Raw genomic sequence first — 25228 nt, forward strand, 5'->3', positions numbered from 1 at the left:
ACTGTCGTGTCTCCACTGAGAGGGCGGAGTCGGAGGAAGGTTCCTGTAAAGTTACTGGGCTCTGGATGTGATGTAATCGTTGCACGACCATTTTGACCGGGGCGACGTGGCATATTTTATCGCTTTCTGTTGACATCACATCCTGCCTTGAGTATATCCAATCAGCACCAAGTAAACCCCAAGCCCCACCCAGGAGTTTTTCGGGGCTGTTCTGAGTACCTGCTCCGAGGCAGGGACATGTTTAGCCCCTGTAAAAGTTCTGGAAATCTGTCCTTCGGGGGTGGTTCCTGTGGTGGAGACACGCACCAACGGCCCCGGCCCTGTAAAATTACCCCGAAGTTGCTGCGGTGGAAATGGGCCTATGGTTGCTCCTCCCTAACACTGGCAGCACCACTCTGCAGCCACCTCTGAACAGTGTATAGCAGTGATTAACAGCAGGAACAGGACAGCACCTCACATTCCCACTGTCCCACCAGTCCTTATTCACTGTAAAGTGCACACCTCCTCTCCTTCCCAGCCAGAAATCTCTGCTCTGTCAGATCAGCATATACAAATAGAAAAACTATCACTTCATTGAATGGCCTTGTCCAGGATTTAGCAAAGTTTTGGTGAATCAAAGGATATTTCAGTTCCTGATATACTGTTGGAAACTGATGCAGCACAAAGGTGATCAAATTTATTTTCCAACACCTGTACAATGGCTAGCAGGATGCTAATTCAGCTGGTGCCATCTTCTCCATCTTTTCTGATGCAGGGTATCTGCAGGTTTCAGTAAGTTAAATTTAAGACTTTTTAAGACCTTTTTAATGCCACCTTGAATGGAATTTAAGACCGAAAAAACTATAAATATAAGCGATGGTTGGGGGATCCCGCTGTACTATAACCAGTGCTTAATTTGTAAAATTAGAAGTGGGGGAACACTTTTTTAAGTGGCACCAGAGCTGCTTCACTGCGCAACTCCGAATGGAATGGTTGTGACAGTACCAAAATTGGGACCCACGGTATGATACCAGTGAAAGTATCACGGTTCTGAGTAGTATCATGATACCACAGCAAAAATGAGGCAGATGTGCCTTTTGTCATTTATAAAAAGATAAATCACTTTTCTATAATACATCAATGATATTTCAATGGAATAAATTACTTATTGACTTATTCATAGAAAAACAGCATCAATAAGTGATTAACATAGGGGGGATTGAAATAAAATAAATAAACAAAATAAAAATCAACCAGCCACCCTCCTCCCCTGACAAGTACAGAACAGTCCCTTCATAAGAACAGTTCCTAAAGTGCGGTGAGGTTTGTGGACCGTTACCTGCCACAAAGAGAGAAATGTGAACGGCTCATTTCTCCTCTGACACGTCACATACCTGTGTGCCGCCCCGGCTCGGTTGTCCAGGTACTACTGGGCAGTCATGACACCAACAAAGAGGAAATTAGGCTACTGACCTGGGGTCGGATTTCTCTGTCACCGGTAGGGCTGTACCCAAATATTCGGATATTCAAATATTCGTTTCTATGGGTAGGTATTCGTTATGAAAATTTGGTATTCGATATTCGTTTTTTTATTTACTTATTTTTTTTATTTATTTTTATTTATTTATTTATTTATTCATTTTACATATTTTTTGGTGCTAAATGTAGTCTCTTTGTTGTTGGTAAATGTGGGTTATCAAGAAAAATCAAAACTTTTAAATTGCATTGTTAAAAATGTGAAAATATAGTATAGCCTACCAACGGAGCTTGTGTGCACGGCACGCTTGAGCGCATCCGTCTGAGGCTGTGGATCAATGCCAAGTTTTACCACTTCATCACTATTCCCTCTAACTTGTAGCTGTTTTTTCATTATCTTTTGAATTTAATATGAATTATGGAACCGTTTTTGTCAACGTTTGTTTCCCGTTTTGTACAATGAATTATTGTTTAAAGTTTCAACAAGTTTCTGTTGGAGTGCGTGACACAAGTGTGTTTTGAAAACAACCGCGGACTGTCACCTGCTCAACGCATCAGTACCTTCGGATGCCATGACAGTAATAGATTATAGATTAATAGATTATAATAATAATAATGTCAAAATATCATTTACAGACCGATTTAACAGACGATCACTGCCCGACCCACAGGTCCATTTGCGGGTCCCGCGGGTTATGGGTCGACCCGCGCATCACTACTCAGCTCAGTCTATAAAGGCTGTACACAGAACAGTAAGGCTATAGACATTATATTCAGGCCAGCAGAACCAGCAGCGCATCGGCTCTACAGCGCACGGCACTGCTGATTAACCATTTTATTGCAGCACAGAGTGTCTGCCAGCAACCAATTACTTGCAGAGGCTTCCTACAACTTGTTTCAATGGTTCCGATTTAATCAGAAGACAAATTAAACAGGATGACTAGCCAACGTGAAAATCAAAAGAAAGCACAGAATAATGTACTGAAGGAGACTGTTGTGCCATCACATTTTTTTTGTGGTTTGAGAGCAAAGATCCGGTCGCCGCTGTGCAAAACTCCGCAATATACTAATTAGGCCCGAAAAAACCCTGGAGGAGTGCTTCGCAAGAAGTCTTTGAAAGGAGCCGAGCCTGGCGTAAAACCGGAGAGAGCAGGCAGCATGGCCACAGCACGCACACCGTTCGTTTCTGCTGCTGGTTGAAATCTGGACTCGCACTGCATGCTGAATGATTTATTTTGCTGGCACAAAACTATTTTTAGTCGCAAATGCGAGTAAAATGCTTGCACGTAGAGCTCTGTGGAAAACAAATCACTGCCGACAAGTAAAAAGTCATAAATAATAACTTTCACTGCTCAAAGATACTCACATGTCTGGAAAACAAACCACTACAGCAGCATATTGAGTGCCAGGTGGCCAGCGCGCGCCGTTAAGCCCTTTTCACACAGAGCGCGCAAAGCACAGACCTCCGCCAACGAACCCATTCATTGTGTATGTGCTACGGCCAGCGCGCACCGTTATTGGACAGCGCATGGACACTCACAGAAAAGTGCCGCGAGAATAAAAAAAAGAAATGAAAGAAAGTCAGATTAAATATTCCTTCCGCAATAATTTTAAGACCTTTGAGTAATGAATTTAAGACCAATGTTTAAGACCAACCATTTCTAATGAATTTGAGACATTTCCAGGCCTTACTTTTAGATACATGAATTTAAGACTTTTTAAGACTTTTCAAGGATCCGCGGATACCCTGTGATGTTTAAATTTGAAAACCTCGATCTGGCTAGCCAGCAGAAGCAGTGTTAATTTCGTTGACAAAAACTATGACGAAAATTTTTCGTCAACAATCTTTTTCCCATGACGAAAATGAGATGATAAGCTTAAAATAGATCTCAATTATAAAAACTAAGACGAAATCTATGTTATATGTTGATGGTGTTTGACAGGCAGGTAAGAGGCTCAGTTATCTTTGAGTGAAACTGTGCTGTAGGTAAACAGCCTGAACTCAGATCAGTTTACTCTGACAAAGATGAATGTTTAGTTTTAATCACCAACTCTGTGAGAGGAAACAAGTTTAAACCTCCAGACTAACATGTTGCAGATAAAGAAAGAATAGTTGGATAAGTCAGAGTTTACAGTGAACCTGGGTACAAATCCTAGTTATCTCTTTTGAGAGCATAAATAGAGAGATGTTAAGCTTTTCAGATGATGATCAGTAAGTGTGTGCTTGTAAATCACCCCTGAAACCTGTCAAACACTGCTGCAGAAATGACAGTTCGTAAGTGTGCAGAAATTATTCGTAGGTATAGAACAAAACTGTCTTAATCATTTATTTTTTTTACAGCCTGTGACCTTGATTCCAATGTCTGATACATGAATTAGCCTCACTGGATTGGTTTAAAGACAAAAAAACATCGAGAAAACATAATGACCAAAAGTTTACAAAATTCTTTTGCATTTTTTTTCTCAAGACTGCCAAAATTAGCAAAAGCAGGCAGGAGGTAGGTTTAAAGACTGGTAAGTTGATGTCCTCATCCAGATGAGTGACTCGCAGTCATACGCCACCACCATCCAAAATCAACCACAAAAAGCAACAACGCTTGCAAAATAGACATAATAGTATAATTTTAGCATAAATTCAGCACAGATTTAGTGGAGCTGGCAGAAAGGCAACTAGAAACATCCATGCCTTCATCAGCAAAATTGGGAAACAAGCTAATGACAACATTCTGACAGCATGATCCAGATGTTATTAAAGATATTGGCAATACAATCCAAGATGGCAGCTCATGCGTCTCAGAGATTGTTTGTCTCATTTCTGTGATATTTCTCTATTAAGTTCCACAGTTGTGTTTGAATGTATTAAATATAAATAATAAATTTTCAACTGTGATCGTCACCATAAGCAGCAAGCAATCTACTTTCTCGTGGTAAATTCAAGAGTGGCATTTAGTCAACTCCCTATCCGCGCCTAAGTTTTGTCTCCTTCCTGACCGAGTTTTCCATGTACAGCCCTCATTTACCTGCTAGGAGTAGCTTTGGTAGCTGCGGTGGCCTAGCTGGATCTGCTCTGCTCCGGATCCCAGGCTGGGTGAGCAGCGGGCGGTGTCTTGGAGCAGTGGTGGAACAGAGCCCTGACGCCTGTAGAGAGGAGCTACGCCGTGCCGGTGCCGGGAAGGCTTGCCCTGCGACTCTGATTTCTGTGTGCCAGCAGTGGTTCACCTGATTTCCGCACTGACGTCTGGCCGCTCCCTGACACAGCGGAGGACGCACAGAGTTTCACCATGCTGGTGCTGGGGAAGGCTTATCACACGGCCTTGATCTCTGTGTACAACCAGTGGATCACCTGGCTTCCACACTGACAGCTGGCTGTTCCATGGAACAGCAGGGGATGCAGGGAGCTCTGCCGTGCCAGTGCTGGGGAAGGCCCTATCGCACAGCCCTGATCTCTGTGTGCGAGCAACGAATCACCTGGCCTTAAGCAATGTTGTGGCTTTTGACTCTTTTTATCTTGTTTTATATGTTTTGTCCGAATTATTCTGGACCTGTTAGTCATGTTGTGCCTTTTGCTCTGGATGATGATCCTTAGGGAACGAGTTCAGTGGAACACTGGGTGACAAAGTCATTATTATCTCGGTGTATACCGCTCCGCATTCCCGTCCATGTATATCTTACCCGGCTGCTCAGTGTACTCAGTGACAATTTCATACCCACTCCATGTGGGTGTAACTAATTTGTTTCACAAAAAGAGCACACAATTTTAGACAAATTAGACTTAATATGTATTTGGGCCCGATCAACTGATGCCGATGTCCTTGTTATATCAGAATCTTGGTTAAGTAAATCAGTCTTAGATACTGACATTGCCATTGCTGGATATAATGTGTTTAGAACTAACTGACCAAACTGGAGGAGTTGCAATTTATACAAAGAACACGTTCCAGGTGAAAGTGATGGTCTCCACTTCATTGTATAGGCAATTTGAATTTCTGGCACTGGACCTGGATGTCTCTCCCTCTTTTCACTTGGCTATAGTTGGTTGTTATAGACCACCCTCTGCCACTAATGATGCTTTCTCCCTTAATGAAGCTCATTTGTGGCCTGTCTTTTAACAAGGCTATTGTACTGGGGGATTTCAGTATTAACTGGTTACAACCCATGTCTGATGAGTTAAAATCTTACTGTAATTCTTTAAATCTGTTCCAGATGGTTGAAGCACCAACAAGACTTCACTTAAAACAACCTGACAAATCTTCTTTAACTGATTTATTTTAACGAACAGTCCTCACAAATATCTGCTTCGAATTTTTGCAAACAATATCAGTGATCACTGTGTTACTGCCATTGTGTGCGACACAAAATCTAAAAATTATAAAAACTAAACCTTGCATTATTAGGATGCGAAATTTAAAACACTTTAATATGCAAGGGTTTTTTCATGATCTTTCCTCATTTGATTGGAGCTCATACCAGATGTGGAAATGAATGCTTACGAATTCTTTTCTGATGGTCCTACTGCAATTATTAATAAGCATGCTCCTAACTGGAAATTCAGAGTTAAAGGCAGAAATAATCCCTGGTTTTCATCAGGGCTTTCTGTGTTATTGCATGACCGCAACCTGGCCTGGGCTAAGGCCAGAAAGTCTCATTTGGAGTCAGGTTGGCTGGCTTTTAGGCATTTATGTAATCAATGTACATTCACAATAAAAAAAAAAAAAGAAGCAAAAGCTGCTTAGTTTGAAAATGAAACAGTGAAAATTTTAAATACTCCAAAGACATTTTGGAACACCATAAATTCTGTTGTAGGCAATGAGACCAGGTCTGAGCTTCCACCTAGTATAATAAAGAACTTCAAAATTATTAGTGACAAAACAACAATGCTCAATTGTTTGCTAGCCCTTCTTCTGCCTTGTTTGAGGCTGCAAACCTCACCAACACTAATGCGAACAATGTCCACTTCGGAGTATTGAGCAACCTTTTCATTTCAAAATGTGTGATGATGATGTTAACAAGTCAGCAGATCCTGATAATCTAGAGCATTACTTTTTAAATCTAGCAGCTGATTTTGTTGTTTCTCCTTTAAAATACCCTCTTAATCTCTAATCCTCTTATCTGGAAATCTGCTTTTGTTCTGCCCTTATTAAAAGCTGGTGACCCAACCCAGCAAAACAACTAAAGGCCCATTTCTAAACTCACAGCCCTGGCCAAAATGCTTGAAAAATTTTTACAGGTAAGTGATATTTTATCTGTTTATTAATCTGGATTTTGAAAAAAGTATAGCACTACTACTGCTGCTTTAAAAGTTGTCAATGATTTGGTACATTCCTTGGATAGTGGTCCACATTGTGCTGCTGTCCTTGTTGACCTGTCTAAGGCCTTTGACACAGAAGATCATAAAACACTGATAAACAGATTATATCATATTGGTCTATCAGACAAAGCAGTTGGTTGGACTGCAAATTATTTATCAGGCAGAGTGCAATATGTACAAGAGCAGGGCATGTTGTCTGCCCCTCTTACAATTGCCAATGAGGTGCCTCAAGGGTCTGTATTAGGGCCTCTGTTGTTCTGTATGTACTTAATTAGCCTCTGTCATAATGTACCTGATGCATGTGTTCATCTGTATGCTGATGACAGTTATTTATTGCTCTGCTGCTATTCAGACTCAGGTCCTCTCCCAGCTTCATCAACCATTAATGCTGTTCAAAATTTCTGTTCAATCTGAAGCTTGTCTTGAATACTGAGAAAACAAAATGCATGTTACTCACAAAAGCCAAGGTAGAGCTTTCAAACATCCACACTATTGTTAAGAGCAGGGTTGGGTACCGAAAGTCTGTGCTTATATGGAACCGGTACCCAGGGATGGGCAGTATTTCTATTACTTGTATTTAAAATACGTATTTCAATTACATTTGAGAATTCTGTCATTTGTATTTGATAAGGCCGATAAAAAACAAATGTAATTTGTAACAAAATACTTTTGAGTGGAGTAATTTTGTTTTTAAAATACTCAAAATACTTTCTCCACAAATCAAAAAAACAAAAATAATAGGTTACACATTCTTATAATATTGGATGCAGGAATGATATTCCATCCACACAGGAGGCGGTTAACTCCAGAAATACTTGAAAAGTTAGTTGTTCTTAAAAGGCAACTAAACTGGCTCCTCAGTGGTTGGGTCTCAAGAACCAAAATAGCCTAACCCTAACCCTACTACCATCCCACTGGCCAACGAAAGAGAGAAATGTATAGGCTACTCACTTGTTGTTAAGTTTGCCTGCCTGTTCACTTTTATATTCATTAACCATTTAGTTTTATTCATTTTTCTGTGCAGAGCTTGATGTTTTTATTCAAATGACTTTTATAGTACACATAGGCCTAATGCTATTCATATGTTATTATCACAGTGTCTGTGAATATTTTATTTGTTGATACAAAAAAGTTTATGGGCTGTTTAGTCTGGTTAATAAATATATATATACATAATCAAGTTGTTGTCTTTTAATGGCTTTGCTTAGTTACGCTTAGTTAGTTCTGTGACTGTTCTGCCTTTTTGTGGGGTTCACCAGAGCTTTGTGTATATCCTATAGCCTGAACCTGAATACTCCGCTATACAAAATTGTGAGAAAACAAGCCCAAATTTGCAATAGCTGCGACCAAATTTGCTACTATCACGCCATTAATGGATGAATCATGGTTGTTCTTTCTGGCATAGTTACTTGTGGTCTCTAACTGCAGCATGTAAATTGAGCATTTTTGGTCAAGGACTTTTTGTTATTCACAAAAAGATTTGAATCGGTTAGTATAGCGCCACCTATGGACGAATTGTGGACATTCTTTCTGGAAAAGAAAAAGAAAAAAAAGTATTTTCTATATCTGAAAATACAAAATACATGTGTTTTATTTTGATACATTTTCTGGCACCAGTATTTTGATACATTTATTTGAGGGGTATTTTGTATTTTGTATCAAAATACATTTTGATGTATTTTTGCCCATCTCTGCTGGTACCTACACAACCGATAGCTACCGGACTGAAACAAAATGCACATTACGGTGCCTCCTTTCGGTGCTTTTTTTTAATGCTATGTCTCCCTCTATTGGACGTTAGACGTAACAGAAACATTCATTCATTCAGTTGTTTGTTCATTTGTTGAGTGTATATTATTATTTAAAGGCACGCTAAGCACCGTTGGGTGTCACTTCTGTTTACGTTCAACAATGTTATCAAACACAACAGAGCTAGCTCAAAAACTGAAGCTGAAACTGAATAGAAACTGCTTCTCTTTGCACTCTGTGTACCATGGTGCATTGAGATGTATTACCAACTGTAAGCCCCTAACTCATCACTGTATCCTGAATGCTCGGGTTGGCTGGCTCTATTTGGTGGACTTTTTCATTGCCATTCTCTAGTTTTCAAAGCTATTCTTGGCCTACTTCCTGCATACTTATGTATGTACATTAAGCAAAAAACTGAAAATGGCTATGCTTTCCATTTTCAAAACATGTTTTTATTGTCTGTACCAAGGGTCCGTACAGAGTTTGGCAAGCACGGATTTATGTATGCAGCGCCTTATATGTGGAGTTTTCTGCAGAAGGACTTAAAGTTGTACTCAATGGTTCCCCTAAGCCGTTTCAAAGCACTGTTGCAGGATTTCTGTACACAATCTTCTATATGCCGATGTTACGGAGTATCTCAGCTGGTCTTAGTAATCATGTGTAATTGTCCTTTTTTGTGTTTTTATAGTTCACTTCTAGTATACATTAACATACTTTTTTACTCTTCTTTGTAGTAGTCTTATTTTGTGTTTTATATTGCTTGTTTTAGAGCTGTACATTTTTATTTTCTATTTTTGTTCTATGATGTCTGTGTTAGTCAATTGAGCAACAATTTTAATATTCAATTAATTATTTATATAAATATTCACTGGTTTTTCTTTGACATATTTGATTGCTAATATACTGTCTGTCATTTTCCTTCATTATCATGAACATTTTGAGTGAATGCTCGGCGTCTTTGTCTTCCCTTACAGAGTGTCTGTCGTAAATCGACTTTTTATCCAGTTTTTAAGCCCTTATTAATGATATACCCTTTATATCTTGATTGTTTTTATCAACACCTGGATTTTCACCTGGATTTTAAGTTAACAGAGCCTGACCGCTGTGTGTGTATATATATATATATATATATATATATATATATTACATATATATATATACAGTACAGGCCAAAAGTTTGGACACACCTTCTCATTCAATGCGTTTTCTTTATTTTCATGACTATTTACATTGTAGATTCTCACTGAAGGCATCAAAACTATGAATGAACACGTGGAGTTATGTACTTAACAAAAAAAGGTGAAATAACTGAAAACATGTTTTATATTCTAGTTTCTTCAAAATAGCCACCCTTTGCTCTGATTACTGCTTTGCACACTCTTGGCATTCTCTCCATGAGCTTCAAGAGGTAGTCACCTGAAATGGTTTTCCAACAGTCTTGAAGGAGTTCCCAGAGGTGTTTAGCGCTTGTTGGCCCCTTTGCCTTCACTCTGCGGTCCAGCTCACCCCAAACCATCTCGATTGGGTTCAGGTCCGGTGACTGTGGAGGCCAGGTCATCTGCCGCAGCACTCCATCACTCTCCTTCTTGGTCAAATAGCCCTTACACAGCCTGGAGGTGTGTTTGGGGTCATTGTCCTGTTGAAAATAAATGATCGTCCAACTAAACGCAAACCGGATGGGATGGCATGTCGCTGCAGGATGCTGTGGTAGCCATGCTGGTTCAGTGTGCCTTCAATTTTGAATAAATCCCCAACAGTGTCACCAGCAAAACACCCCCACACCATCACACCTCCTCCTCCATGCTTCACAGTGGGAACCAGACATGTGGAATCCATCCGTTCACCTTTTCTGCGTCTCACAAAGACACGGCGGTTGGAACCAAAGATCTCAAATTTGGACTCATCAGACCAAAGCACAGATTTCCACTGGTCTAATGTCCATTCCTTGTGTTTCTTGGCCCAAACAAATCTCTTCTGCTTGTTGCCTCTCCTTAGCAGTGGTTTCCTAGCAGCTATTTGACCATGAAGGCCTGATTCGCAGTCTCCTCTTAACAGTTGTTCTAGAGATGGGTCTGCTGCTAGAACTCTGTGTGGCATTCATCTGGTCTCTGATCTGAGCTGCTGTTAACTTGCGATTTCTGAGGCTGCTGACTCGGATGAACTTATCCTCAGAAGCAGAGGTGACTCTTGGTCTTCCTTTCCTGGGTCGGTCCTCATGTGTGCCAGTTTCGTTGTAGCGCTTGATGGTTTTTGCGACTCCACTTGGGGACACATTTAAAGTTTTTGCAATTTTCCGGACTGACTGACCTTCATTTCTTAAAGTAATGATGGCCACCCGTTTTTCTTTAGTTAGCTGACTGGTTCTTGCCATAATATGAATTTTAACAGTTGTCCAATAGGGCTGTCGGCTGTGTATTAACCTGACTTCTGCACAGCACAACTGATGGTCCCAACCCCATTGATAAAGCAAGAAATTCCACTAATTAACCCTGATAAGGCACACCTGTGAAGTGGAAACCATTTCAGGTGACTACCTCTTGAAGCTCATGGAGAGAATGCCAAGAGTGTGCAAAGCAGTAATCAGAGCAAAGGGTGGCTATTTTGAAGAAACTAGAATATAAAACATGTTTTCAGTTATTTCACCTTTTTTTGTTAAGTACATAACTCCACGTGTTCATTCATAGTTTTGATGCCTTCAGTGAGAATCTACAATGTAAATAGTCATGAAAATAAAGAAAACGCATTGAATGAGAAGGTGTGTCCAAACTTTTGGCCTGTACTGTATATATATACATATATATATATGTACATACATACACACACACATATAATATATATATATATGTATGTATACAGTGTGATAAATGATCAGTGTGTGAAACATAAGAAAAAGTATGTTGGCCAATTCTGACAGTTCATTTTAACGCCGATATTGGCTGATACCGATGATGTACCGTTGTTATCGTGCATCCCTTCATTTCACTACCTTTTTGAGATCTTATTGACCAAATGATGAATTCTGAATCGGGGCTGGGCAATATACTGATATTAAATTAATATTGTGATATGACAGAAGCTTCTCAAATGTGAGCATTTGATGCTTTTCGTCTTTGGTTTTCTGACTGTTGGTAAAAAACATTTTAACAAGGAAATTGTGACGGACATTTTACACTGATTTATTGCATTTATAAACCAAAAATTCATCAACTGTCAGAAAATGAAAATATCTGTAGTTGCAAAACTAATTCATTTTGTAAACAGACTGATATAACCACTATCTTTTCTGTGCACACAAATAAGGTTATCATAACTGAAAACAATCTACTTTAATGCCAACAATTGGCTGTAACTGTGCAGGAGCAGCTGTCCAGACGAATGGAGGAGCTGCAGGCAGAGAGGTCCAAAACTGAGGCTCATATCCAGTCTCTGAAGAAACGCAGGGCAGATCTCTCTGTAAGTATGAGACTGAAACCCCCCATTACTTAAAACAGCTACTCTACACACGTCAGACCACCAGCATGGCAAACTGCAAATAGTTTCATGACATATGTAAAATCTTTTGGTGTGTATTTATGCTCTCCATGTTCCTCCCTGTAGAGGAGCACAGAGCTGATGAAGCAACAGGTTCGAGAGCACTTCCAGAACATGCGGTGTGTCCTGAAGCAGGACGAGCAGGCCGTCCAGGACTCTCTGGAGCTGGACTTGAGACAGACCAGGACCAAACTGGACTACGTTCTGAAGAACTGGGAACAGCACCAGGACCAGGTCACTAAGGGCATCAAAAGCATCCAGAGAGCACTGAGCAACAGCCCCACAGCAGAGGAAGATGGGAAGGTCTGATTCAAGAGCTGTGCACTAACACTGTTTAAAAATCTAGTAATTGAAGGTATTTTAATCAGTTTTTCTGTTTGTCTCACCTCAAGGGTCAGTCCGAGAATCTGAGGTAAAACACTGCAACAACAGATTTCGAGTATACAGCTCTATCTCCTGTACAGCCCTACTTAATACATCTCTGTCTCACTGCAATCTCTGTGATCACTCTCACAGTCCTAAGAAGCCAGATGCCTCTGAGATGGAAATTCGACTGAGTGAAGAGAGATTTGAAAGACTCCTAAAAACATTATCGTCCATCTCCAAACAACTGAAAGCTCAGCTGCAGAGGAAGACTCTACTGTTAGGTACTGAGGCTATTTTTTCTCTATTACATAAATCCATTACACAAGCTTTTAAGGCAGCAGGGTGTTAAAGTGAAAAATTGTCAGGAAAATGACCTTATCTAACCGTTTCTTTTTTAAAAAAAATGTACTTTTTATTGACATTCAGCGACAAATGTAGTATGTACATCTACTTCAATTATTAGTCAAAGAATATCAGCCTGAATGTCCTTTTTTTTTTAGGACAAAAAGAACACACAACAGGGAGAAATGGTAAAGGAGGATTTATGCCTCGTACACACTACACAACTTTTCTGCCCATTCTGAAAGTCACTATGTCAAATTACACTATTGCGGAGTCATAAAATCGTGCCGTGACTTGGCCGACAGACATGACACACTACACGATGATCCACACCAATTATCCCCGGTCGTCTTTCACAACGTGTGTGATGTCATCGGGTTATTCTTGTCCTATTTTTATTACTTTCATTATTATTTGAGTCACAGTGTCTGCTCATGTGCCAGCCGAAATGTTGTTGTAGTCACCAAAAAAGTGTCAGCAGATGGCAGGAGCTACATTTGAAGTACCATAGGTAAACATAAAAGTCACTGATTTCTCCACAAATTCCTACAAATGTTTCACAATAAAAGCGTATTTAGAAAATGGAGGGATTCTCTCAGTTGAGGTTATAAGGGGCTTTTAATTTGAAACAAGTTCAGGAAGTGTTGAGTTTGAAATGACAGTGCCATGCATTAACTTTATCAAGGCCACGGGAGCAGATAAAAAGTAATATAAAATATAAAAACACAGAGGGAATGATAAATAACGGCCCTTTTATAATGTAGTCTGTTTCAAATGAAGCTGGTAGCCTCTGCAGTTGTGGTGAGTAAAAGTCCCGCCATTATTTCTTAATTTTCTTACTTTAAATCATCTGGTGAAAATTCTTGTATTTTTTAATATAGCAATATATATTGCAAATTTTTTTTTTTTTTGCAATGTCAGTTTTTTCCAATATCGTGCAGCCCTACATTGTACTGTAGCCTTTAAAATGTCTTTTTACCAAATTGTCTGGCTGCACTTTAACCTGTGTCTTGATCTGTGTCAACACTGGATAATAATAATAAAAAAAAAAGTTTTATGCCATTCATTCTACCATTATGTATTTATTTCTTAATATTTTACATAGAGTTTTAGGAGTTGAGACATACAACAATTCATATCCCATCCATTTTTATTTTATGCGCTGGTATCGGATCGGTACTCAATATCTGCAGATTCAGGGTTCAGGGATTGGCATCGGTATCGGGAAGGAGAAAGTGGTATCGGTACATTTCTAATTTGAACCATATGCCCTTTCAAATAGGTCTAACAGCTGTTTGCTTGATTCTGCTACGCATTTTATGTTAATCACTGACGAAATGTCTCATCTGTAAGTAATGATAGAAATCCTGTGCTTCTAATGAATATGTCTGTCTCTAATCCTTTCAGAACTAAGTAGTATACCTTCCTTCATTATCTTACAAAAGGCCGGTAATCCTTTATATGTCCAATCCTTGAATCTAGTATCTAATTTATTTGCAGCAAAATGTGTATCATATGCACACCACTTAAGGATTACTATATCGTCTTCTAATTTGTATTCTGTTATTACTGTTTTCCAAATTTAAAAAGTGAACTTGATCCATGGGTTTTCTATATTTTTTATACGGTCTTGCATGTTACTATCAGCTATAATTGCTTGTATGGGAATGGAGGTCAGGCCCTCTTCAATGCTTTTCCACTTACATCATATGAGGGATTACACCAGCATATCATAGGCCTTAATTGTGCTGCCCAGTAATCCTTGAGAGAAGGAAGGCCCCATCCCCCTTTTCTTTTAGCCAATTGTAAAGGTTTATATCAAATTCGAGGCCTTTTACCTTGCCATATGTATCTGGACAAAATTTTGTCCCAATCATTAAATTGTTTTTGGCTTATTTCAATTGGCAAGGTTTGAAATAAATATAATAATTTGGGTAGTATATTAATTTTGATAGAATCTAGGATCGATTAGGTTCCATCTCGCTATATCCTCTTTAATTTTCCTTTGTATTGGTGAGTAATTGCATTCTAATAGTTCTGTGATATCCTTAGGTATCATAACTCCCAAATATTTGAAATACTCAGTTTGCCACGCTTGATTTCTTGATTTCTTCTGGTGGGCTGTAATTGTATTTAAGCAGTTGTGTTTTACTTAAATTAATTTTGTAGCCTGATAATTGACCATAATATTCAAACGACTGCATTAGTCTAGGTCAGGGGTCAGCAACCTTTGCCATTAAAAGAGCCATTTTTGACCAAGAATAATTTGAAAAAAATCTGTGTAGAGCCGCAAAACATGTTTGAGCCTTATAATCAAAGTAAATAGCCTATTAAGTCTAAATTAGCATATACTTATGGTCTAAATAAGCATTTGTTAATATGTTTTACCACAAGATGGACACTGTGCAGGGCACTATTTATGATTATTTGGTACTTTTTGCAGAGCTGGCAGTGAGAGCAAACAAATCTGTCCTCGCACTACTACATTCTCTATTTTATTCAATTTACTTTTTTGGATTTGGCATCCATAGCTAACCAGCCACTACTATCGAGGTTCAGCAACATTTGGATTCATAGAATAAATTTCCATAGAATTCTTTTCTCAAAGGCTCAAGGAGCCACTCGACAGGGGCTAAAGAGCCACAGGTTGCCTACCCCTAGTCTAGGTAGAGAGTTTGTTAGGTGACGCCGGAAGATCAAAATATCGTCTGCATTGCAGGCTAAATTATGCTCCTTCCCATGAATATTAATGCCTTTTATTTCTTTGTTTTGTCTTATATATTGAGCAAATGGGCTCAAATATAATGCAAATAACAGTGGTGAACACGCACAACCCTACCTTGTTCCTCTCTCCAAAGTAAAACGTGTTTGATAAGCAGCCATTAACTTAGATTCTCACAGTGGGTTTATTATATAATGCCTGTATTGTTTTAATTATTTTTTCATGTAGGCTAAATCTATGTAGAACCCAATAAAGAAAGCTCCAATTCACTGAATCGAATGCATTCTCCGCATCAATACAAATTACCATTGCTGCTATTTTATTCTTTTGAATATGGTTAAATAATTTGTAATGTCTGTCGTATATTATTTTGTGTTTGGCGCTTTCGGAAAAAATCTGTCTGGTCATTATGTATCAAATTAGGTAAAAATGTTTCTAATTGTCTAGCCATGATAGAAGTGAACAGCCTACAATCTGGACTGATATTGGTCTATATGACCCACATTCCAATTCATCTTTATTTTCTTTTGGAATGGCAGACATTATTGCTTCTTTCCAACTAGGTGGTGTTTGTGCCTTCTTTAGGACCCAATTCAGTGTCGGAAGCATCACTGATATTAGCTCTTCTTTCAGCTCCTTATACCATTCTGCCATATAGACGGGTTTCTTGTGTACAAACAATACTAGGTACGCGCGCATCCAGGGGGCAAAAGACTACTTCAGAGTGAATTGATATCAATGTAGATGCCGTATTGTTTGTAAGTTCTTGCTGAAATGTCCATAAATTTTTAATCTATTTGCTATTTTACGAGCTCAGCCATAATGAGCACCAATAGCACAAGCATTAACGTTAATTCAGAGTTAAAGAAAATCGTACACTACATGTAACATTAGCTGTTTGAAGACACTTTGCCGCCTGATTTTCAGCCTGAACCAAGAAACCTAAGCCAGCCATGCACCTGTTAGTACTTAACAACAAAAGCTGAACTTAACGTTACAACAGAGAGCCAACGTTAAACTTTACAAATGTTAAAGTAGAATACAGACAAATTTGTTGGCAAGTTAGTTAGGCTATGACCTAATGAATCAAACTAATATTGTCTCATTAACTATGGTAAAATCACACACTTACTCATTATCCAGCTCATGTTGGCAAACACAAACATACCAGACACGAAGTGGGCGCTGCACAGACTCTCACCACCTTTAGGACCTTCGGGACACCAATCCGCCCTTTTAATGGCCTGGAGCCATAATCTTCTTCTTCTTTTGGCAAACGGATGAGATCCCCTGGGGATATTATACAATTTCCATCCATCCTTTTGCCGGTTTGTGCAGTTAACAGCACAACAACTCCTTGTCATTTTCTTTTGCTGCTTGACTCTGCTTGTAAACAATGAGAAATGTCCCGCTTTCTGCCCCCAGGCTGCACGTGCCCTCTGATCCTGGTGATTTATTTAATTTGAGTTTATTTATTGCTATTTTTAATTCCTTTTCTGTAATGTCCTCAATCATTATTTTATTCTGTTCTTCATTTAACACTGGTAACTCCAAAGAGTCCAAAAAGCTGTCTATTTCAGCTGTGCTGTCCCCCACCTTTTTAGAATACAGAGTCTTATAAAATGTTTCAAAGGCTCCCTGAATTTCGTTTAGTTTACTTTCTATTATTTTTGTAACTGGATCTTTAATTTTATGGACTGTGTTCTGTGCTATTTTCTTTTTCAGTTTCCAGGCCAGAACTTTCATTGATTTAGATCCACCTTCATACTGTAATACCTTTGTTTAAGAAACATTCGATTTTTCTTAATTTCGCGTGTAATGAAATCGTTAATTTCATTTCTTGTTTTCATGATTTCCTCCAATATACCCTGTGCTGTTTTCATTTTATGTTTTTTCTCTAATTCTTTTCATTTGTTTTGTAATTCTTGTAATTTCTTATTTTTCATCTTTTTCTTGTAAGGGGATATTGCTATAATTTTCCTTCTCAGTACAGCCTTTAGGGCATCCTACAAAATGGGAGGGGACACATCACCATTGTCATTAATTTCCAAGTAGAAGTGGATCTTTCTTTTAATCTGTTCTTTAAAGTGAGGATCATTAAGTAGACTCGAATTTAGTTTCCAATTATTTGATTTTGGTTGTGGGTTTAGATTAACAGACAGGTAATACAGGTGCGTGGTCACTTAAATCTATTGTCCCAAATTCACAAGTGTTTATTTTGTCTTTGACTTTTCCATTATTCCATATTCTTGTGTATAATGAGTGGGGTGAGGAGTAATGAGTATAATCCCTTTGATTAAGTCTCTCCATATATCGATTAACTCTTTATGACCTACCATAGAACAAGTCCGCCAGAGCATATCTTTACAATTTTACCTGCTGTAGGGCCATTTTTTTTGAGTATTTTAACATGCCATACATCAATACAACCCTTAAATCCCAAATTTTAATAATATGTGTGGACATATGTCCATACTAATGAAAGAAATTGCTAAAAAGTGCAATAAACCACTAAAAAAATGAAAATCGTTTCTGTTTTTACACATATTTTTCTAAATACAGAGATATCATGGCTGTATCCCTCAGAATTGTAAATGTAAAAAAGGTGCACAAAATCCTTTCAAACCACAGAAAATTTATTTTGAGTGTTTTCATAACTTAATTTTTGAGATACACTCATTTTTATAAAATGTGACAAAAACGAAAGTTAAATGCACATTGTGCACAATTAGCAAAAATACAACATGTACATCAAAATAAACGATTTACAATAGAACAACCAAAGTTCAAAGTCAAACATTACTTTTCAATAGCACCAGGGGAGCTGTGATAGGTCCTGTGACAGTTCCTGTCCACAATTTTATTGGTGGTGGCACACAGTGTTTTGATGGCAGCCCGGTTAAAGTACATCCTGAACAGCTCACATGGAGAGGGATTGTCCACATACTGTGATAGAGGTGGCTGCACACCTGGCCTCCTTTTGGGCAGAAAATGTGGTAGGGCATGTGGCAAGATGTCAGGCTCCTTTTCGGTTCTCCAGCCAGCTGCATCACCAAGGAGACGCCCACTTCCTCCTCCTCATCATCGTCGTCAACTCTGCATACAGATGTTATACAGTGTGTTAGATGTGTTCAACATGAGAGTAATACAATAATGGTGCGTATTTAGTGCAAAATGCTTTCAGTTGTGTTACATATATATTTTCTTTACTCTAACTCAAAAACAAACAATATTTCATACATACATGTCATAGGAGGGATCTCTCCCTTGGATGAGGTCGGCGTCATCGCCACTGTCGGCAGAATCCGGACCAGATGAGTGGACTGAATCTTCATCCGACGCTGTAATTAGCTCGAAAGCTTCGCGCCGGGAGAAAAGCCTTTTCATGCGTCCGGGTTGTTGCGGTTCCATAAATATATGTGTGCAAGTGTGTGGTGAGTGTCTGTGTGCAAGTGTGTGTGTGTGTGTCTAAGTGTTGTTGTGAAAGAGTAAAATACAAAACGAGAGCGAGAGCGAGTGTGTGACTGCAAGCTGAGAGAAATATCTACCGCGGAAGAAAGAGAGGAATTTTCTCGGGAAATGACGTCACTCCTTGTTGCCGCGGGTAGTGTCGCGAGAAAGACACTCAAGAAAATAACATGACAGTTCATGCTCACAACGTGATGACGTTTAGTCCAATATAGGAAGTGGTAAGTTAGAGTAACTCCTCCGGTTTTAAATGCAAAAAGAATTATTGCTCTCTCTTATTTGGTTGCAATTCTACCGGCATTTAAAAATCAATATGCAAATGGGATCGCGGGCACTCCCACCGGTATTAAAAGGTTAAGCCATCCTCTTCAAATAGTGTATTAATTTTCTTAATTAGTGACTTTGTATCCTGTATTTTTCCATTAGGAGTTGTCTAGTTTTGGCTGTAAGTGTATATTTAGTTATCCCCCACAGGTTAGAAGGCCTACTGTCTGTGATAAAATCATATCAACAATTTTCTTGAAGAAATGGATGTCATCCAGGTGGCGCATACACATTTAACAACATAGTTGGGTTCCCCTCAATGTTTCCCCTTACTAAGATAAATTGTCCCTCCTTATGACTTATCTCAGATATTTATTCAAAGTGTTGTTTGCCTGATAGAAGGATAGCAACTCCTCTCCTTTGTCCAGATTTATAAGATGTGACATTTGTGAAACCCATTCTTTTTCATTTCCATGTTCCTTACAATCTATGTGGGTTTCCAGTAGGTACACTATTTGTGCTTGTTCTTTCCTCATTTTGGTTAGAATCTTATTGTGTTTAATTGGATTCAACAGACCATTTACATTATCAGAAATGACTTTTACCTTTCCACTAGCCATACCCTGACGGTTTGAATGTTTTTGACACAGCAAAACCAAGTGCAATCAATACACTCCCTGAAAATACATAAACTAACATTACATAAACATTAGAGCTGTATAGAACGACAGCTGCAGAAAGAACTCTTAGTTGTACTTGAACAAAGAAAAAATAGAAAACAAATATATTGACTTCCAACTGTGTAGTCTCCGATATGACCCTCAATAAGCCCAGATGAAGGGGGGCTTCGAGGGGGGGGGGGGGCTCTCTCACCTGTTGGTGGGAAAGGGCCTTCCTTTGCCATCCGGCCAATGTCCATTCTTTTAGTAGCATGGGTAAAACACCCGACCATTTTCATTGTCTCTATTGCCACACACAGTTCCTCTTCAGGCTCTTAGTGTCCTGCAGTTATTTCTGCTCTTGGCGTCTGAATGCTTGGAGTCTTTCCTTGTAGTCCCGGGTAGGGATACTGCAATCCAACTTTTTCACTTTCGATCCGATACCGATACCACAGCCCTAGTACTGATCCGATACCTATCCGATGCCAGCGCATATTTCTATTTCTCTGTTCTGACCAATAGGTTCACTTTTTTAGTACTTATTTTGTAATGTGGAATAACATACTTCCCGAGATGAATAGTCCATAACAGTAGGTTATTATGACGAAACTTGAGCCATTTTTTAGATATTTAAATTTTTACATGTTTATATGTTTAATACACATTTTGCATTTGGGTGTTCCGTCTTTTCGCTTTTCAGAAGGAAGTACTGCCACACCTCTGACACTTTTTTCAACTATCCACGCTGTTTTTCACCCGGTCGTTGTTATCATGTGACCTCCCCCTCCCACTCTCCTCTTTTCTTCATGCGTTACAAAAGCTGGAGCGGATTTGTGGAATGGCTGGATTGCAGCATATTTTCGATTCGTGATCCGGATCGCAGCATTCCTAGTCCCAGGTCCGATCCTTATTCACCTGGCCCCTCGTTTTTCTCTCTGTGCGCCACATTAAGCGTCGGGTCTGTTCCAAAGAAGTCTCCGGGCGTTTGACGACCACCACCGGGAATCCCCTCTTTGCCATGTCGTCAGTCGCCTCCTCCACCGATCCATATAGGACAGTTCCCTCCAGGTAAAAGACCTTTGCTGGAAACGGAGTTTGGAACCAGATTTTTTTCTCTTTTAGCACAGATTGCACCTCAGCATATTCCCTCCGCAGCTTTACAACCTCAGATGCATAATCATGATCGAGGTTAATCCTATTTCCAAGATACTCAAACCCACGTTTCTGCCATGCTTGTTTCAATATTTCTTCTTTCGTTCTGTAGCTGGCCATTTTGGCAACAATGGGCCATGGCGCCACATTTGGTTGGTGCTTTGACACTAGCGCGTGATGTGCTCTTTCCACTCGTAGCTCAGCGGAGTCGGGCAACTCAAGTTTATCCCTTAATAAAAGTTCCACAAAAGCGATCATTGACGGAGCGTCATCTTCCGATCCCTCTTTGACGCCATGTATTCTAAAATTTTCTCTTCTGGACTGTCCCTCCAGGTCTGTCAGCTTGGCATTCATTTCGATATGCAGTTTGAGCATCTCCGTTGCTGCTATCTCATTAGCTTGTATTCGGGTTTCAGCATCCATAATCCTTTCTTCCGCCTCTTCCACTCTCTTGTTTGTTTTATTTATTTCCTCTTTGATTACCTTCAGCTGCACACAATTATCTTTCCTGAATTCTCTTTTTTCTAAGTATAAGATCCAGGCTCACATTGCTAGCTTGTTCCCCTTCGTCTGTTGGCATGTCGTTATCCTGTATGGCGCTGCTCGACTACGTCTTCCTCGTGTAACTTGCACTGCATCAATTTCTGTTTTTTCCTCTTGGCATCTTGAAGCCCTCACTCTTATTTCTTGTACTTGCAAAAGTCTTTACAAATTTGTGTCTTTACGGGCTGTTTTTAACTGGAATGTCAGGGCACGTTCTCCTGTGCTACCATTTTCTAGCTTGCCAAACTGGAAGTCCCTTCTCTAACTGTTTGAAACCTTTTTCTCTCTGTATGTAAGGAGGGGTTTTAACCATTATTTCAAATCATATCATATCTTCATGCCAGCAACTTTGATTAATTTATATTTTGCTGTAACGTATAAAAACACACTCAATTTGTAAAGAGGATTGTACAGTGTGTCCTCATTAACATAATTATCTCTGTCTATGAATAACTTACATCAAAACCTGCAGCAACCTCTGGGGCTGACCAACAAAGCTAGCTTGCAGTTACCAAAATCTGCAGTCAATCGAGTAAGTCCCCATAGACCCCCATGTTAAAAACTTAACAGCAGAAATAAACAGTTTACAGTCTAGTACAAACAGCGGTTTTGGCTACTATAGCTAATTTCAACATTCGTGACAACTGTACGGGGACTAAATTTTTATGTAACTCACCAGTTTCCATTTTACTGAAGCTTAAAGTTACACATAATTAAGAGCAGGGACGCTTTGAGTGACAGGCTGTCTGCCGATAGTGTCCTCAGCTTGTCAGTAAGAGCCACCCCTCTTCCACAGCTCCATCCCCTCGCCCAAATATGGTCAATTCTAGCTCCAAAAAACAAGATGGTGACAGCCAAAATGCTAAACTCAAGGCTTTAAAATGGGAGTCCACAAACCAGTGGGTGATGTCACAACAGCTACGTCCTTCTTCTGCCCTAGATCCACTTAAATCTATGGCCCTGTGTGTGTGTGTGTGTGTGTGTGTGTGTGTGTGTGTGTGTGTGTGCATTCTCACTTAGTTGGATTATACATGCATGTATACAGGGGAAACTCCCTGCAGCTCAACAGCAAATATTTCAGCATGTGATATATACTTAACAAAAATATAAACGCAACACTTTTGTTTTTGCTCCCATTTTTCATGAGCTGAACTCAAAGATCTAAAACATTTTCTATACACACAAAAGACCATTTCCCTCAAATGATGTTCACAAATCTGTCTAAATCTGTGTTAGTGAGCACTTCTCCTTTGCCGAGATAATCCATCCCACCTCACAGGTGTGGCATATCAAGATGCTGATTAGACAGCATGATTATTGCACAGGTGTGCCTTAGGCTGGCCACAATAAAAGGCCACTCTAAAATGTTAAGTTTTATCACACAGCACAATGCCACAGATGTTGCAAGTTTTGAGGGAGCGTGCAATTGGCATGCTGACTGCAGGAATGTCCACCAGAGCTGTTGCCCGTGAATTAAATGTTCATTTCTCTACCATAAGCCGTCTCCAAAGGCGTTTCAGACGATTTGGCAGTACATTCAACCGGCCTCACAACTGCAGACCACGTGTAACCACAGCAGCCCAGGACCTCCACAACCAGCATGTTCACCTCCAAGATCATCTGAGACCAGCCACTCAGACAGCTGCTGCAACCAGCTTATGCAGCATAACCAAAGAATTTCTGCACAAACTGTCAGAAACTGTCTCAGGGAAGATCATCTGCATGCTCGTCGTCCTCATCGGGGTCTCGACCTGACTGCAGTTCGTCGTTGTAACCGACTCGAGTGGGCAAATGCTCACATTCGATGGCGTCTGGCACGTTGGAGAGGTGTTCTCTTCACGGATGAATCCCGGTTTTCACTGTTCAGGGCAGATGGCAGACAGCGTGTGTGGCGTCGTGTGGGTGAGCGGTTTGCTGATGTCAACGTTGTGGATCGAGTGGTCCATGGTGGCGGTGGGGTTATGGTATGGGCAGGCGTATGTTATGGACAGTGAACACAGGTGCATTTTATTGATGGCATTTTGAATGCACAGAGATACCGTGATGAGATCCTGAGGGACCATCACCTCATGTTGCAGCATGATAATGCATGGCCCCATGTTGCAAGGATCTGTACACAATTCCTGGAAGCTGAAAACATCCCGGTTCTTGCATGGCCAGCATACTCACTGGACATGTCACCCATTTTGTTTGATTGCGTTATCAAAACATGCCGCTATTATTCGGCCTTGCTTTTTACTTATTCCACCGAATACCGAATGTGTGTTTTTTTGCAATATTCGGCCGAATATATTCGGTTACCCAATATTCGGTGCATCCCTACAAAAAAAGAATGGAAAATGTTATCAAAATGTCTCCAAACGAGCTTCTTCCCCAAGGACCACACAGCAGATAATATTGCTGATGCACTACAAGAGGCCATGCATGAATGGCAACTGGATCCAAGCAAAATGTCAGCAGTAACTACTGACAGTGCCAACATCGTAGCCGTGATAAGGAAATTGGACTGGCTGTGGCTAAATTGTTTCGGCAATAACCTCAACCTAGCCGTGACCAACGCACTCAAGGATGAAAAACAACGAACGGAAAGAGCCATGGGGGACTGCCACAGCGTCCTCGGACAATTTTCACACAGTTGGCAGAGAAAAAGAGACTTAAAAATGGCACACCAAGAGCTCCAGCTACTTCAGTAGTCTCTAATCACGGTAATGTTAACTACTAGGTTCATAAGCATCAATAAACAGCAGTAGACCTACAGAGAAATATAAATATAAAATAAATAAAAAGTGTGAAATAAATATAAAGTAAGCATCATACAGTGTGCATATAAAGTGTGCATCATACATAACAGTGTGAATAGGCTATACAACAAGGCTGGCTGATGTGTGCATAATTTTCATTAAACAAACAATTATGTTAATACCAATCTGACCTAATATGGGCTTATTACTAATTTTTTTTTTTATTATTTTATCATTCAACAGGAGTGTGCAACTCGCTGGGGCTCCAAACAAAAAATGATTCAGCGAATCCTGGAGCAGGCACCAGCAATCAGGCATGTTCAAAGTAATGACCGGCACATCCGTGCCAAGCTAAGTTGGCAAGATTTTGATGTATTGGAGTCGATCAACAGAGCCCTCAAGCCAGTCAGTGAATTTACTGACATTCTTTAAGCAGAAAATTATGTCACCTCGTCATCTGTTCTCCCAATGCTGAATCACATCAAGGAGATTTTGGTTGAGAACAAGGATGACACAAACCTCACCAAGAATCAAAAAACTACCATCGGGACGCAATTTGAGGAGAAATATGATAACGATTCCATCCGAGATTTGTTACACATTGCCACATTCATGGATCCACGTTACTGTGCATCAAACTTTCCTGCAGAGGTGGATATCAGTATCAGCGACGTGGAGCGACAGGCAGTTTTTCTGGCGGCGCTTCACCAAGCTGCGGGAGAGGGTGCGGGGGACGAGGGGGAGGGGGTGAAGTAGCCGCTCCACAACTTCTCAAAAAAAAGAAGAAGCTGAGTTTGGGAAGTCTCCTCGGAGTCAAGGTGCAAGGCCCTGTGAAAACCACATAGGAGAGAGTTGCAGCAGAGGTGGAAAACTACAAACGTGAGGAAACATGATCCATTGGAGTGGTGGAGAATTCGTGAGACTCGCT

At 39.9% G+C, this 25228-nt stretch overlaps 2 protein-coding genes across 7 annotated transcripts in view; one reads left to right on the forward strand and one right to left on the reverse strand.

Moving 5' to 3' along the window:
• The window catches only part of zcchc4 (zinc finger, CCHC domain containing 4), a 59239-nt gene that overhangs the window by 18150 nt on the left and 15861 nt on the right, over positions 1-25228 (reverse strand). The gene's annotated exons all lie outside the window — the stretch shown is intronic.
• Positions 1-25228, forward strand: part of si:dkey-219e21.4 (E3 ubiquitin-protein ligase TRIM62) — a 39922-nt gene that overhangs the window by 1765 nt on the left and 12929 nt on the right. For all 4 annotated transcript variants that reach the window (XM_049568870.1, XM_049568871.1, XM_049568873.1 and 1 more), the window contains 4 exons: positions 11870-11965; positions 12110-12346; positions 12436-12455; positions 12560-12690. In XM_049568870.1, the coding sequence (XP_049424827.1) occupies positions 11870-11965; positions 12110-12346; positions 12436-12455; positions 12560-12690 (484 nt within the window). The remainder of the gene's footprint in view (positions 1-11869; positions 11966-12109; positions 12347-12435; positions 12456-12559; positions 12691-25228) is intronic.

The sequence above is a fragment of the Epinephelus fuscoguttatus genome, linkage group LG23, assembly GCF_011397635.1.
Source record: "Epinephelus fuscoguttatus linkage group LG23, E.fuscoguttatus.final_Chr_v1".
NCBI lineage: Eukaryota > Metazoa > Chordata > Actinopteri > Perciformes > Serranidae > Epinephelus > Epinephelus fuscoguttatus.